This window comes from Anolis carolinensis, chromosome 1 (assembly GCF_035594765.1).
Source record: "Anolis carolinensis isolate JA03-04 chromosome 1, rAnoCar3.1.pri, whole genome shotgun sequence".
Lineage (NCBI taxonomy): Eukaryota > Metazoa > Chordata > Lepidosauria > Squamata > Dactyloidae > Anolis > Anolis carolinensis.
In genome coordinates this window covers 314,312,874-314,329,683 of record NC_085841.1, presented here as the reverse complement: position 1 = coordinate 314,329,683, position 16,810 = coordinate 314,312,874, and the positions used below count along the sequence as shown (strand labels likewise).

At 43.1% G+C, this 16,810-nt stretch overlaps 1 protein-coding gene across 1 annotated transcript in view; it reads left to right on the top strand.

Annotated features, from left to right (window-relative positions):
• Positions 1 to 1,678: 1,678 nt before the first annotated feature.
• The window catches only part of disp2 (dispatched RND transporter family member 2), a 34,928-nt gene continuing 19,796 nt past the window's right edge, over positions 1,679 to 16,810 (top strand). Inside the window, exons 1-2 of the mRNA XM_008116833.3 lie at positions 1,679 to 1,903; positions 15,390 to 15,848. Coding sequence (XP_008115040.2) covers positions 1,824 to 1,903; positions 15,390 to 15,848 — 539 coding nt within the window. The 5' untranslated portion in view covers positions 1,679 to 1,823. The remainder of the gene's footprint in view (positions 1,904 to 15,389; positions 15,849 to 16,810) is intronic.

Below are 16,810 nucleotides of genomic sequence, written 5' to 3'. Positions count from 1 at the left end.
GGGCAGTAGCCAGGTTGCTCATTGGAGCAACGTACAGGGAGCACACAACTCCCTTGCTACATCAGCTCCACTGGCCGCCAGTCTGCTACCGGACGCAATTCAAAGTGCTGGCTTTAGCCTAAAAAACCTTAAATGGTTCTGGCCCAGTTTATCTGTCCAAAAATATCTTCCCCTATGAACCACCTTGGAGATTAAGATCATCTGGGGAGACCCTGCTCTCAGTCCCACCTGCCTCACACGAGGGACGAGAGACAGGGCCTTCTCAGTGGTGGCCCCCTGGCTGTGGAACTCCCTCCCCAACAATATCAGATCAGCCCCCTCCCTTCAAGCCTTCAGAATAAAAGTAAAAACATGGCTCTGGGACCAGGCTTTCGGTAAATTAGTACAGTAGAGTCTCACTTATCCAACATTCTGGATTATCCAACGCAGTTTGCCTCCTGCCCTGATCCACAGCTGTTTATCTAGGCAGCAAGGATTGGACTTTTTATGGATTTAATTTCCAACAGTGTTGCTACTGTAAGGTCATTTAATGCAGTTCTGTCTTTATTTGTAGCCAATTTGTTAGTAGCCAATTTTTTTAGTCAATGTTTTCAATATATTGCAATGTATTGGTGCTAAATTCATAAATACAGCAACTACTCCATAACATTATCATGTTTTGGACTGCTTTTTCTGTCGATTTGTTGTAAAACATGATGTTTTTGGTGCTTAATTTGTAAAATCATAATGTAATTTGACATTTAATAAGCTTTTCATTAATCCCTCCTTATTATCAGACATTTTCACTTATCCAACATTCTGCCAGCCCGTTTATGTTGGATAAGTGAGACCCTACTGTATAGTGCAATAATAGAGTTGGAATAATGTATAATTCATGACGAAATGGCCTTGGATTATGATTTTCAGATGATGTGATTTTAATTTTGAATGTGATGTTTTTAAATGCTTAATGTGTATTAATTTTAAATTTTAATTTATTTTTAGTCTCTACTGTATGTATCTTTACGGCATCGAAAGGTTGCCATATGTAAGCCGCCTTGAGTCCCCTTCGAGGTAGAGACAGGCGGGGTAGAAATAAGGTACAGTAGAGTTTCGCTTATCCAACGTAAACGGGCTGGCAGAACATTGGATAAGCGAATATGTTCGATAATAAGCAGAGATTAAGGGAAAGCCTATTAAACATCAAATTAGGTTATGATTTTACAAATTAAGCACCAAAACATCATGTTATACAACAAATTTGACAGAAAAAGTAGTTCAATACGCAGTAATGCTATGTAGTAATTACTGTATTTATGAATTTAGCACCAAAATATCACGATGCATTGAAAACATTGACTACAAAAATGCGTTGGATAATCCAGAACGTTGGATAAGCGAGTGTTGGATAAGTGAGACTCTACTGTAAATAAATAAATGTCAACAAACAGCTAATAAATTGTACATGGCCCTGTGAAAGTTATTGGAATAGGAGTGAAAACTGGAATCGACCCGCCTTCAAATGGCAGAAGATGAAATGCTGACCCACTTGCCCATTTGGTGTCAAACTGCATTCATTCCGCGGTGTAGAAGGTGCAGCCTCTGTCTCCAGCCAGTCTCTGGCTTCCCTCTTCTGCCATTGGACCACGTGCCCGCCGCGGCCCGCTCCCCTCCCCAACAGGGCGATGTGCGCATGCTCCGCTTTGTGTCCGCCTGGGAGAGCTGCGGCGGCGGAACTGGAGCGCTCTTTCAGCACCGCGGAGCTGCGGACAGCGCCTCTGCCTCGCCTTCCTCCCCTTCGGCCCCTGAAGCCAAGGCAGGGAAGGGAAGGGGCGAGGGCCGCCATGGAGGAGGCGGGGGCGAGGGCGGCTTCCCAGCCTTCGGAGGAGGCGACAGCCAAGGCGATGCGGCCGGAGGGAGCCAGGTGAGGCATGGGCTGAGACGCTCCGCCGCCATCCCTTTCCTCCGTGGAGGGAGTGGGGCGGGTGTCCATTGACCCCTTACCCTCCCCTCTAGACAATGGAGGGCAGCTCCTCTGGGAAAGGCGGGAGGAGGGAGGGAGGAGGGAGGAAAGAGATGCATAAATGGGATGGATGTCTCTCCCCACCCCGACGCCCGCCCCGTGAGCGCCACAAACAAAAGGCGCCCAAGAGACAGCGCTTTTTTTGCCCAGAGATTCCTTGTTCCGCCAATGCGAAGAAAGGCGCGTCCAGGCGGCAAATGGGGAGGCAGCCTCGTGTTCTCCCGCCGCCAGGCTTTTCGGGGTCAGTAGTACACAGGACTATAACAGAGGACCAAACCAAGACCAAGGAATATATGTAGCCATCCAGGTAAAAGGGGCATTAGTGATTTCCCACTGCAGGATGGTACAGAATGGAAGCTGGAAGAATTAATACAGGAAGGCGTGTTTCCTTAATATAGTTGTTGGAGAAGATAGCAGTAGGGTCTTGGGAAGGAAGTGTTAAGGATTGCTCCCCTGCTGGGTTACCTCCATGGGTGGGGGAGATATATGCAGGCTCCCCACTGAGAAGGGTGGGATCTGGACGTTTTAGTCCAACCCTGCATTGATCCAATTAATCGCAAATGGTTCCTCTCTACTTCCCAATCATCATTCGCCAGAGGGTTGTCGAAGGCTTTCATGGCCAGAATCACTGGGTTGCTGTGAGTTTTCCAGGCTGTAAGGCCATGTTCCAGAAGCATTATCTCCTGACGTTTTGTCCACATCTGTGGCAGGCATCCTCCAATAGGAACATTCACACTAGCCTCCAACAGACAAGAGTTCTTTCTCCCACCCTGGACATTCCCCAGATATATAAACCTCACTTGCTTAGTTTCCAACAGACCTCACAACCTCAGAGAATGCCTGCCACAGATGTGGGAGGGTTTGTCCATCCCAAACAAAGACAAAGACTGGCCACTGGGTGACATGTTGTTATTTATACCCCACCTTTTCTTTCAACAAGGAAACTCAGTAAGAAAGCGGCTCAGTAAGAGTTTTCTGTAACAGAGTGAGACTTTTGGCTCCTTTTTGTATCCCCCTATGTTCGCAGCTTGGGAGTGATCCTGGATTCATTGTTGAGCCTGAAACCCCAGGTTTTGGCGGTTACCAGGGGAGCTTTTGCACAATTAAAACTTGTGTGCCAGTTGTGCCCTTACCTTGGGAAGTCAGACTTGGCTATGGTGGTCCACACTCTTGTTACATCCTGAATAAATTACTACAATGCACTCTATGTGGGGTTGCCTTTGAAGACTTGTTCAGAAGCTTCAAATGGTCCAACGGGAGGCAGCCAGATTGCTCACCAGAGTGATGTACAGGGAGCATACAACCCCCCTGTTACGCCAGCTCCATTGGCTGCCAGTTTGCTACTGAGCACAATTCAAAGTGCTGCTTCTTGCCTATAAGGCCCTAAACAGTTCTGGCCCAGCTTACCTGTCTGAACGTATCTCCCTCTATGACCCACCTTGGAAGTTAAGATTATCAAAGGAGGCCCTGCTCTCAGTCCCACCTCCTTCACAAGCGCAATTGGTGGGGTTGAAAGACAAAGACTTCTCAGTGGTGGCCCCTCATCTAATAATAATAATAATAAAATAATAAAACTTTATTTATACCCTGCCACCATCTCCCCAACGGGGACTCGGGGCGGCTTACATGGGGCCATGCCCAGAACAGTACAATATAGCAAAATATAAAACAACATATCACAATACAATTAAACAATACAATAAATAATCATATACACTGCAACACAATATATATATATATATATATATATATATATATATATATATATAAAAACAGGGCGGGCCGCATGAGACACTTAATTAAAACTTGGGGTGAGAAAAGGATAAGAATACAATCAGGGAGACCAGGGACATAAGATAAAAACAATCTAGAGGGTAGATGATGGGGGAGTAACAAAAGAAGTGTGTAATAGTTACTCTCCGAAAGCACATTGGAAAAGCCAGGTTTTTAAGTCTTTCCTGAAGGCTAAAAGAGTGGGGGCTTGCCTAATTTCGATGGGCAGTGAGTTCCATAAACGGGGGGCCACAGCAGAAAAGGCCCTCTCCCTTGTTCCCACCAGGCAGGTCTGGGATACAGGCAGTGGCGACAGGAGGGCCTCCCCTGATGATCGAAGAGATCGGACAGGTTTATGGTAGGAGATACGGTCACGAAGGTAGGTGGGTCCCAAACCGTTTAGGGCTTTATAAATGATGGTCTGCACCTTGAATTGGGATCGGAAAGTGAACGGCAGCCAGTGGAGCTCCTTAAACAGGGGAGTAGATCTCTCCCTGTAACTCGCCTCCGTTATTAATCTGGCAGCCGAGCGTTGGACCAGTTGTAATTTCCGAGCCGTCTTCAAGGGAAGCCCCACGTAGAGCGCATTACAGTAGTCCAGTCTAGAGGTAACTAGGGCATGGACCACCGTGGTCAAATCAGACTTCACGAGGTATGGTCGCAGTTGGCGCACAAGTTTGAGTTGTGCAAAAGCCCTCCCGGCCACCGCCGACACCTGAGCCTCAAGCGTCAACGCTGAATCCAGGAGGACCCCCAAACTGCGGACCTGTGATTTCAGGGGGAGTGCAACCCCGTCCAGCACAGGTTGCCACCCAATACCCCGATCAGACGAGCGACTGACCAGGAGAGCCTCTGTCTTGTCAGGATTGATCCTCAGCTTGTTCCTCCTCATCCAGTCCGCCACAGCGGCCAGGCACTGGTTCAGCATCCGAGGGGCTTCCTTGGATTCAGATGGAAACGAGTAGTGGATTTGCGTGTCATCTGCGTAGAGATGGCAACGCCCTCCAAACTCCGGATGACCTCTCCCAGCGGTTTCATGTAGATGTTAAATAGCATGGGGGATAGGATAGACCCTTGCGGGACCCCACAGGTCAATGGCCAGGGGTCCGAGCAGGTATCCCCCAGCTTCACCATCTGGGAACGGCCCTCCAGGAAGGACTGGAGCCACTGCAGAACCGTGCCACCGAGCCCCATCCCAGAGAGCCTCCCCAGAAGGATACCATGGTCGATGGTATCGAAAGCCGCAGAGATGTCCAGGAGAACCAGCAGGGTCACACTCCCCCTGTCCAGCTCCCTGCTGAGGTCATCCACCAAGGTGACCAAAGCCGTCTCAGTACTGTGCCCAGGCCTGAAGCCAGACTGTGAGCGGTCCAGAAAATCAGTGTCATCGAGGAACTCCTGGAGCTGCGTGGCAACCACCCGCTCCAGAACCTTGCCCAAAAATGGGAGGTTGGAAATTGGTCTGTAGCTGCTACATACAGATGGGTCTAAGGAGGTCTTTTTTAATAGCGGTTTTACCACCGCCTGCTTAAAGCAGGATGGAACTGACCCCTGGACCAGGGAGGCATTTATAATAGCCATAAACCAACCCAACAACCCATCTTTGGCTAGCTTAACCAGCCAAGATGGGCAAGGATCCAGAGCGCAAGTGGTCGCCCTCACAGACCCAAGAATCCCCTCCACGTCATCAGGAAGAACAAGCCGGAAAGAATCCCATAAGATCGAACAGACAGGTACCTCGGTTACCTCCGCTGGAACTACAGTTAAGCTGGAGTCCAACTCATGACGTATCTGAGCAACTTTGCCTGCAAAATGGTGCGCGAAATCGCTGCACCGAGTTGCCAAGTCATCAGGAAGCCCCTGGGTCTCAGGAGGCCGCAGGAGCTCCCCAACAACTCGGAACAACTCCGATGGCCTGTTGGCCGCAGACGCTATGCGGGCAGTCGTGAAAACTTTCCTGGCTGCTCGCAGAGCAGAGCATCTGTGGAACTCTCTCCCTCCTGTCTTTCAGGCAAAGACTTAAGATGTGGCTGTGTGACCAAGCATTCAATCAGTAAACAGTGCAACAATGATTATGGATTAATGGGATTGACAATTGGACAGGCCTTGGACTATGATCTGGATTGCAAGATTTTAATTGATGTTTTAATAATTAATGTTTAATTGTATGGATTCAAATTGTGTCCAATTTTGGGCACCACAGTTGAAGGGAGATGTTGACAAGCTGGAAAGCGTCCAGAGGAGGGCGACTAAAATGATTAAGGGTCTGGAGAACAAGCCCTATGAGGAGCGGCTTAAAGAGCTGGGCATGTTTAGCCTGCAGAAGAGAAGGCTAAGAGGAGACATGATAGCCATGTACAAATATGTGAAGGGAAGTCATAGGGAAGAGGGAGCAAGCTTGTTTTCTGCTGCCCTGCAGACTAGGACACGGAACAATGGCTTCAAACTACAGGAAAGGAGATTCCACCTGAACATCAGGAAGAACTTCCTCACTGTGAGAGCTGTTCGACAGTGGAACTCTCTCCCCGGGGCCGTGGTGGAGGCTCCTTCCTTGGAGGCTTTTAAGCAGAAGCTGGATGGCCATCTGTCGGGGGTGCTTTGAATGCGATTTCCTGCTTCTTAGCAGGGGGTTGGACTAGATGGCCCATGTGGTCTCTTCCAACTCTACTATTCTATGATTCTATGATTCTATGTATTTGTTTACTTTTATATTTATTGGCATCAAACTGCTGCCTGCTGTAAGGCCTCCCTAAGTCCCCTTCCAGGTGAGAAGGGCAGGATACAAATATGTGAAATAAATAAATACGTCAATTTTTTATTAGTTGATTGAGTTCATAGAGGCTGTCAAGGGCTGAAAATTCGTCCCCATAGCCACCCCACACCTCATAGCCATACAGAGGCTATGTCAGGCCTGGCACATAAGCCTCCTCCCTCATCCCAATTGGATAGAAAGAAAACATGAGAATATATAATCTAGTGTGATAGTTAAACCTTCTCTTAATAGAATCTTGTCATGTTTACCATAGGTTTACCATAGTTTGACTTTCCAAATGAAATATTTGAGATGTTGTTTCAAACAATGTGTAACCACAAGCTACTGCAGTTAAATGTGTCCTTATTCCAGACTGTGCTGAGTTTTCTCAAAATGCATGAAGGTGGGTCAGCTAATGACTAGCAGTCAGTTGATGAGGAACATGAGTGGGAGGGTGTTATTGCAATCATCACCAGCTAGTGAGTGTCTGTAGTTGGCTACTGTGAAAAAAGCTTAGGCTGTTCTTTGAAAGACCAGCCCTCCCATTAGGCTGGGGGAGTAGCACACATAATTTCTTTACAAAAATAAATAACTGTATTGCTTCATGGTTCAGAGAAACATCTTTACCCTCAAGGCACCTGTGCTGAAGTTTTGCAGTGTGCAAACATTTTTTTTCAATTAATGAAGTAACAAAAAGATTGATAAATTAAAAACTGGAGTAATTTAAGATTTTATTTAAAGATAATGTGTGAATTGATCGCTCTGGCAAAGCTGTGGGCAAAGACATAAGGGCAAAGAAGAATACATTTGTCCAATGCAGTATTTTTTCAATTGTGGTACCCTCCAGATACTTTGAGTGACCCATCTCCCCACCTCCTATAGTCATAGTGTACAATACTGGACTAAATTGGTCAATTGAGCTTCCACCCAAGGCCACTAAAATATGCTCAGAGTTTATTACACCTTGTTACTATTTTCCACAGTTTTGATGGTGTCTTTAATCTGAGAATGCTGATCAGCATCTTGGTGGTTCATCAGCTCCTTAGCATTAAAACAGGGGTTCTCAAACTGTGTCCCTCCAAATATTTTGGACTTTGACTCCCACAATTCCTAACAGATGATAAACCGGCTAGGATTTCTGGGAGCTAAAGTCCAAAACACCTGGAGGAGCACAGTTTGAGAAACACTGCAGTAAAACAATGCTAATTTAAAATCCTGAATACTGACTTTACTTGGTATGGGTGGACTTCAAAGTTTGTTTTCCCCATATGTATGTGCATATGTGCTTTCATGTCTTCTACTGATTTATGGCAACACCTCAGGGTTTTCTTAGGTGAGGAATACTCATGGGTGATTTACCATTATCTTAGAGCCCTTCTACACAGCCATATAACCCAGAATATCAAGGCAGAAAATCCCACAATATCTGCTTTGAACTGGGTTATCTGAGTCCACATTGCCATATATTCCAGTTCAAAGCAGAAAATATGGGATTTTATTCAGCTATGTGGAAGGGGCCTTACTCTGAAATGCAGCATACATCACCTGATATTCATTGGCATCCTCCCATCCAGGTACTAGCCCAGGTGACTCTTCTTAGCTTCCAAGATCGGACATAAGCTAATGTTTTCAGGATATTTAGACCCATAACTGATTGCTATGTTAAATAATGTGTTGGCCAAAGAAATTAGTAGTCTCTTTCTAATCAGCAATCCTGTTGGGTTTTTATGCTCCCATAGCTTGACTCTTGTATGCTGATTGTGCATTTTATCAGCTTTTGTAAGGAAAATTCTCAGACTTCCTTGTTCAAATATTTCCCCAGATTGTACTGAATTCCCTCCCGGCAGCTGTCTCTGCAGTCATGTGGAGTTACACCAATGGGATGTTTTATATGCTGGCTCAGAGTAGGGTCTTGGCTACTCTTTTCTATATCCACCACACAGAAATTATTCTCCTGCTATCTGTGTATGCATTGTTCTAATCAATGTGACAAAAAGTTTTCAGGAAAACAAAATCTTACTTAATTTTAACTTCCATATAAATAAATCCAATAGCAGATAATACTACACGTGTAATAATTATTTAGAAATCTCTGTGGAACATAACATGAGGACCCCGAAGCCAAAATTTCCAAGACAACAAAGTGATGTAATTCCTGACTCACCTTTCAACATAGTCCTTTTGGCTTGCTTATTTAGTGTTGTAGCCTCTGAACCTAGTCCATGTGATAACTCTCCATTCTTCCTTTGTGATGGAATCAGGGAATCAAGTACTGATGCTCTGGTACCAATCCTTCTCCATCTCACCACATACATTGAGGAATGTTTTTGTGAAATGAAGGCAGCCTCTCGTAGAGAAAGGCTTTTGGGCGCGATGCTTGATAAGAGGCATGGAAGGTTTCTTAAGGCCAATCTTACATCTCAAGCCAAAGAAGTGCAGTGTCTCACCAAACTACAAAGCCCAGATTTTCATAGAATGCACTCAGGGCTGTTAAAATGCCATAGAGTTAAAACTGTTTTGGTGTGAAAATTGTCATTATTATAATTTAACTCTCCACAGACATCTATAATAACTATGTCAATAGGGTTGCTGAACCATTTTTACCTAGCTGCTCATTTTAAGCACTTAACGTTTCCCCCTCCTCCCTCGACATCCATATTCCTTATGTGTTGTGTCTTGAATTTATAGTTTCTACCTGAAAGTAGGGACTGCCTTTGTAAGCCATTCTGGAAACTTTTTGACTGAAGGACAAAGTTTTGATTGTTACATGCCTAAAAGTCAGCTCTGACTTTTGGTAACACTATCTTAGGCTTTCTTTTCTTTTCTTTTCTTTTTTTTGGCAGGCTTTAATCAGAGAAGGTTTGCCATTGTCTTCCTTTTGGGTTGAACTTCATGCATAGTCATATTTTATAATGGCTTCAGCTACTCTAACATTTTGTGTATCGGAAGAATGGTTCATGATATCATAGTGCCTATCAGTCAGTACTGTGAACAGCTTGCTACTCCTTCATTTTTGAGCTTGGAGTTGGGGGAAAACAACAAAATGCAGATGAGACTTGCTACCACAAGAAGGTTGCTTCAGTTGTGTATATTTGGTAATACAAAAGCATAATTTTCTCATTTTATTTTCTTGATCTGCCATTTTTCACTGATTACACTATGTAACACAATTTTTCCCTGTCTTATAAATCTCATTTCCTAATTGATTCTCGAATAAAAAACATGGAAAAAGTCTATTAAGCTGAAAACACTTTGTTTTTGCAGGACATCCTGCAGCACATTTTGCTATATTTTTTCAATGAATATCTCATAGAGCCTCAACAAATTCAACATAGTTTATGGCAGGCACAAAAATGAAGTTTCTGGAGTATAAGAACTACTTTCTAAGTAAGTACCACACAATTAAACAGGAACAAACACTCCCAAACCAGGAACAGGTTTTCAATTAAATTTTGTTACATAATGTTCTCAGTTGAAGAATTTGGGGTTCTAATCAACACAGACATCTTCTTTGCATTGCTGTAGGAAAATGATAGGGGAGACAAATACTGAGAGGCATTCAAGCAGCTGTGGTACCAAATCAAAAGTGTTAGCTCCCGCCTCTTCTTTGTTGTCGGCTTCACTGAGGCACTCTTTTTGTTTCTTTCCTTGACTACATCCAGCTGGGCTAAACAAAATGAAACTGTCAGACCACAGCTTTGAAGCTGCGGGCTGTGACTGTTCTGTGACTGGGGGAACATTTCTGCTTACATGCAGCTGCAACATCACTGCTGCAGTCCTTTCAAAGGGAACCTAATTTCTCCTTTCACATCTCTGCTTTTGCTGCTCTTTTTCCTTGGATCATCCCCACTGAGTGAATGAATGGCCATTAATGTGAAAGTAGGGGGTAATGAAGTTAAAGGATTTTCTTGATTAAACGGCCATGGCCTTGGATCCGTTCCTTAGGAAATCATCTACACAGGCTGCCCAAATGAAGGGATACATACATTGCTGCCAAGGCATCATTCTTGCTTTCCTATTCATCCCACAAAATATTTCATTAGCTAGAAAGGATGAGTTTTGTTAGTACCTGTCATTTTCATCAGAAAGATATGAGGTGATTGTCAGTAAATTAGAACTTTTATTTCAGAGATAAAGGCAAGGTAAAGGTTTTCTCTGACATTATGTCTAGTCGTTTCCAACTCTGGGGGTTGGTGCTCATCTCCATTTCTAAACCAAAGAGCTAGCATTGTCCATAGACACATCCAAAGTTATGTAGCCAGCATGACTGCATGGAGCACTGTTACCTTCCCACCAGAGCAGCACCTATTGAGCTACTCACATTTGCATGTTTTCGAACTGCTAAGTCGGCAGAAGCTAGGGCTAACAGTGGGAGCTCACCCCACTCCCTGAATTTGAACCACCGACCTTTCGGTCAGCAAGTTCAGCAGCTCAGTGGTTTAATCCACTGCACCACTGGGGCCCAATTTATTTTATAATATGTCTCAAATATAAAATGTTTGAACTAGCACTTTAAAATAATTCTCCTATGCCATTATAAAGCATTTGTGGACTGAACACAGATCAATAAATCTGACCTGTGTTCATTGCAAATTTTCTGACAGATATGTTTAAGTTATTGCACTTTTATTGCCTTCTCTGGCCACATATACACTGCCACATAATGCAGTTTCAACTGGATTATATGGTCAGTGTAGTCGCATATAATACAGATTGAACTGCATTGAACTGAGTCTACACTGCCATGTAATCCAGTTCAATCTGCAATATAACGGGAGCTCTGATTACTGCTTCGCCAGTAAGGGAAGGCTTTCCTGTTGGAGACTAGATTGGTACCACTGTTGACATCTTTCTAGTGCAGTGGTGTCAAACCTGTGGGCCTCCAGGTGTTTTGGACTTTGGCTCCAGAATTTCTGGCCATTGGACAAGCTGGCTAGGTTTCTAGGAATTGGATGCCCAAACATCTAGAGGGCCACAAGTTTGACACTTTTGTTCTAGAGCAGTGGTTCCCAACCTGGGGTCCCCAGATATTTTTGGCCTGCAACCAGGCCTGTAGCGAGGGGGGGGGGGGTTAAGGGTTCAACCCCCCCCCCCGAAATTTCTCAAGTTATAAAAAAAAATCTTGTTTATTCATGAATTTTAACTGGTTAACCAAATCCCCATGCTAAGTCTATGAGATGCAAAACATTAAGAGTCCCTCCAGGCACTATCTCAAGCAGATATTGACAGGTTTGTAGCGGGGAGGGGTATGTGCTAGGGCAGGGGTCCCCAAACTAAGGCCCGGGGGCCGGATGCGGACTCAATGGCCCAAGGGGTCTCTTCCAACTCTCTTTATTATTATTATTATTATTATTATTATTATTATTATTATTATTATTATTAACATTGAGGCTGGGTGGCCATCTGTCAGGGGTGCTTTGCTTGTGCTTTTGGTGCGCAAAGGCAGAAGGGGGTTGGACTCAATGGCTCAAGGGGTCTCTTCCAACCCTCTTTTTTATTATTATTATAATAATATTATTATTGCTCAGTGGCCAAATATAGTCCGGCCCTCCAACGGTCCAAAGGATCGTGAACTGGCCCCCTGTTTAAAAAGTTTGGGGACCCCTGTGCTAGGGGTTCAACCCCCCCCCTCCGAAATTTTCAAAACCCCTCCCGAAATTTTTTTCTGGCTACGGCCCTGCCTGCAACTCCCAGAAATCCCAGCCAGTTTACCAGTTGTTAGGATTTCTGGAAGTTGAAGGCCAAAACATCTGGGGCCTCGTTAAAACATGGCCCTTTAAATCAAAACATCTAGCAATGTAAGGCTCTTGTTTCAAGCAATGTAAACCATTCTGTATTGTGTTTGAATTACTTAAAATGCTTTGTATGCTTGAAACTGTTACATTATTTACTGTTTTCAAATGTTTCCAAATGATCTTGCATGTCTGTTGCCCTAAGTTCCTGTGATGATTGGATGGGGCATACATATTTATATTAAATAAAACATTTCTGCCCACACATTTGCAAACTTAATGGCTCACAGCTGCCTAATCTGGATGTTATGGATGGAATCCTGTGAGCATACTGTACCAGTATATAACCATGCCAGAATAGTGGTGGCGATAAGAGAGAAAAGACCGCAGGTGCAGCAACCACACAAGAAATAAGACAGTTGAGAAATAAGTTGTCAGAGAAAGCCAATCCTGGGGGGAAAATGACTAACATAAAATACCAACAAGATTCCATCTTGTATTACCAAGATAAGTAAAACAGTAGTTGGGTTATTTGTATCTAGAAGGGGTGAAAAACAGCACATCACCTTAAACTGGTGAATCAAAGAAATGCTGAGTTGGCGATATTCTTGTAGGATATCTAGTCCACCCCCCTATTCAATGAAAGAGATCTAGAGCTAGAGAATCCCCAATGTATGCCTCTCCAGCCTCTGCTTGAAGTCCCCTAGTGAGTGACAGCCACCAGTTCTGTAGGTCATTGATTCCACTGAAAGGTGTTTCATGCAACAAATGCCACGTGGGCATCTAATGAAATAAGAGTTCCCACTGTTAAAAGAAACATCATTATGCCATGAACAGGAGCAGACTGTCCAAGAGCAACAATTCCTTATTATTTGGGTCAAGATTCAATATTTTTCATTTCAATCACCGATTACCAAAGTATGGAATTTATTTTATTTTTTACTGAAACTCCCAGGGTTCCCCAACCAGCTTGGGGGTCCAAGTGCTGTAGCCAAGAAAAGTAATAGATGGAACTTGCAGAAATCACCAATATCAGATGTCCTTTCCGAACTTTACCTATCTCCCCTAGATTAGATGAATAGGAGAAATAGCATTACTCAATTCCTAAATGACCAACATGATGGGGATAAAGTCATTTAAAATCGGACCTTTTCATTTTGGGACTGGTGGATGATCAGCTAGAAAGGATCCATGGAAGAGAACTTCAATACATGACAATAGCTTCAAGGGTATCTGCTCAGAAATGGAAGAATGATTCATTAACTACTAATAAAAATTAGTTATTAAAACTGAATTTTTAAAGCAGAAAGTGATACATTGACTATTTTGGTCAAAGACAAATAATTGATCATTTTTTTTGAAAAACCAGAAACTTCTGATGATGATTTGATGACTTGGTTTTGTTAATGAGTAAATGTTGAAAATCTCTTATCTGAAATGCTTGGGACTTGGGACTTTTTCAAATTTTGGACTACCCGTAATTGCATGTATAAATAGAATGAAATATTTTGGAGATGGGATCCAAGTCTGAACACAAAATTAATGTATGCTTTTATATACCTTTTCCACATTGCCTAAAGATCAGTTCATACAATATTTTAAAGAATTTTGTGCTTGAAACTAACTCTGCATACATTGAATCATCAGAAACCAAGGGAGTAACTATCTCAGTAGCCTATATGGACAATTTTGATATTTCAAATTTCCGAATTCTGGATAAGAAATGGGCATCCTCTATGAGTTAAATACATAGACAAAGTGCAATGGAGGGCCCTTCCAGACAGGCCCTATATCTCAGAATCTGATCTCAGGTTTTCTGCTTTAAACTGGATTATATGAGTCCGCACTGCCAGATAATCTGGAATACACAGAAAACCTGGGATCAGATTCTGGGATATAGGGCCTGTCTGAAGGGGCCCATAGTTAAAGTTGAGAGAAGTAAAAGCCTAAAATATAACTGCAGAAAAGATAGTTGGAAATCATCTTTTACTTTTTCTATTTTGTTAATGGTAGTTTTCATTACATAGTTTAGATTTGTGCATGGATATGTGGTACGTTCCATATTTCTTTTTTGATTTCTACTCTTATTCTGTATTTTTGGTAGTTTGGTGCATACAAGTTTTTCATGTTGTTTGTTTTTGTTTTATTTTTTATTTCCTTGTTATTTTAGGTGGATTTTATTCAATAATATTATTTCTGACTGGGGGATAAAGTAGAGGCCTGTAAAACTCCATTGCACAGATGTTATGGCACAAAGCTAATACCCTGCAGTGCTACATTCTAGAAATAATCCTATTTAGGAAAATGAACAGCAAACACAATATTTCCTATCCATATAAAACAGATGTTCCCAAAGGATCCTACAGTTGAGGGGACTTAAAGGTGCTAACAGGAGAATTAGCAGAGTCACAGCACCTCTTGTCTTCAGTCCAGGAAAGACCATTCATCATCCATCAGGTGACCAATTCTCTTTCCATTCCAAATGAAGGCCAGAAACTCAGTTGATATTAATCTGGATAATTGCTGTCATCCAAGACTGGAGTTAATCTGTCATCGCCTACTCAAGCTGCTAAAAAGTGGACATTTGCAATTGGCTGGTAATTGGAACAACCATCCAGAGGGCTTCTGTGTGTCAGGATTTCAGTCTATCTTATGCCATTATGCATAAAAATGATGTATTTGCCAGTAGATCAGAAGGTCAGCATGTGATAAATTCAAAGGGCATGTGCTGTCAACAAACAAATGGAAAATGGGAGACTGTCAGAAATAAATCATCCATTGCCAAATTTCCACTGAAAGAAAACAATCTCCTCTTCATTTTTATTTATAAATAAACATTTATACCCTACCTTTAAAATATTATTTGTTATACTTATACCCTGCTTTTATCCAAGAATATCCTTCAGGAAATTCAAGCTAGCAAAAATGCATTTAACAACAAAATACCTACCGTATATCTTCTGCTCCTCAAATGAAATGAGGTAGCAGGATAGTGCAAGGTGGTAATGACAGTGATATGATGATGATGATGATGATGATGATGATGATGATGATGTAGCAGCAGCAGTAGAAAAACACAGAAGGGAAGCAACAGTGATCTTGATAAAAATTAAGATATTTCTTCTTGCAGAGAAAAAGTAAACCCAGCTGTTTGCCAGACCTGTCTTAACGTGCCAGAAGTCAGGAAGACTGAGCCAAGCTCCGGTGGCACTTTCTGGGAGAGGAGATGCCCAGTTCATCACTGCCTGATCAGTGCTTCTCCCATTGCTGCAAGGAGGACCCACCAAGCTTCTTCCAGTCATATGCATGCCCCAATCTCCACTCGATCCAATGGCCAGCTGCCTTCTGGTTCCCAGGACTCGTTTCAGCCTCAGTTCTATTACCCTTGCAACCAGCAAGAAACCAGAAGTAATTACGCCTTGCCTCCTCTGCCTGGGCATGGGGAGAGAGCCACGTTGTGCTCCCATCGTTCCAGTGCCGATTCCTCATCCACTTCAAGGCATGATGACACCGCCGAAGGTCGATGGAAAGAGTGGTCCCGTGACCAGCAGCCCTTACGGCCGGTTCAGCATCACATTGTAACCGTCAGGTAAGGAAGAGCCAATCCCTGCAGTGGGTTCTAATGTTTTCTTCTACAGGAAACAGATTTTTTAAAATAATAAATAAAACTTTATTTATATACCGCCCTATCTCCGTCAGGTAAGGAAGAGCCAATCCCTGCAGTGGGTTCTAATGTTTTCTTCTATAGGAAACAAGTTGATGGAGGAACAGGATGGATATCACTGAAGAACATCTCTGTTATTTCCAACCAGTAATAATTGGAGATAACGGGGACTTTTCTCCCAAGTAGCCCTTTGGGGAAGGTCTTCACAAATATCCTCTACAGTAAGTGGTGGTATGCATTGCATCTATTAGGACAGTGGTTCTCAACCTGGGGTCCTCAGATGGTTTTGGCCTTCAACTCCCAGAAATCCTAATAGCTGGTAAACTGGCTGGGATTTCTGGGACTTGTAGACCAAAAACATCTGGGAATTCTAGGCTGAGAACCACTGTATTAGGAGATCAAGACTGGTTATGCTCCTTACACACAGCAGCATACCTGAACCTGCAGAAATGAAGTACTCAAGGGGATGCAAACGGGTTTATGGAGTTGTGGCATTTTCATTTATTTTAACATGCTTGATCCTCGCACATTTGTTAGATGTGAATCTAAAAACACATGCTAATTTTATTTTGATCTGATAACTACTTTCTAAACAGAAATATAGCAGTTCTCATTCTGCTTCAAGCCAATTTTATTTTGATCTGATAACTACTTTCTAAACAGAAATATAGCAGTTCTCATTCTGCTTCAAGCCAATTTAAAGTCTGTCTGCGCTATTAAGTCACTCGTTTACACTTTGGGGAGTTAAGTCTGCCCCTAAAGTTCCATTGAAATGTATATTGGCATTATGAATCTATGCAGCCATCTCTTGCAAGCTGCTTCTGCAGTTTTACACTTTATGTGTTCTCCTCTCCTTCCTAAAAATTTCCCTTACATTTTAATTTTAA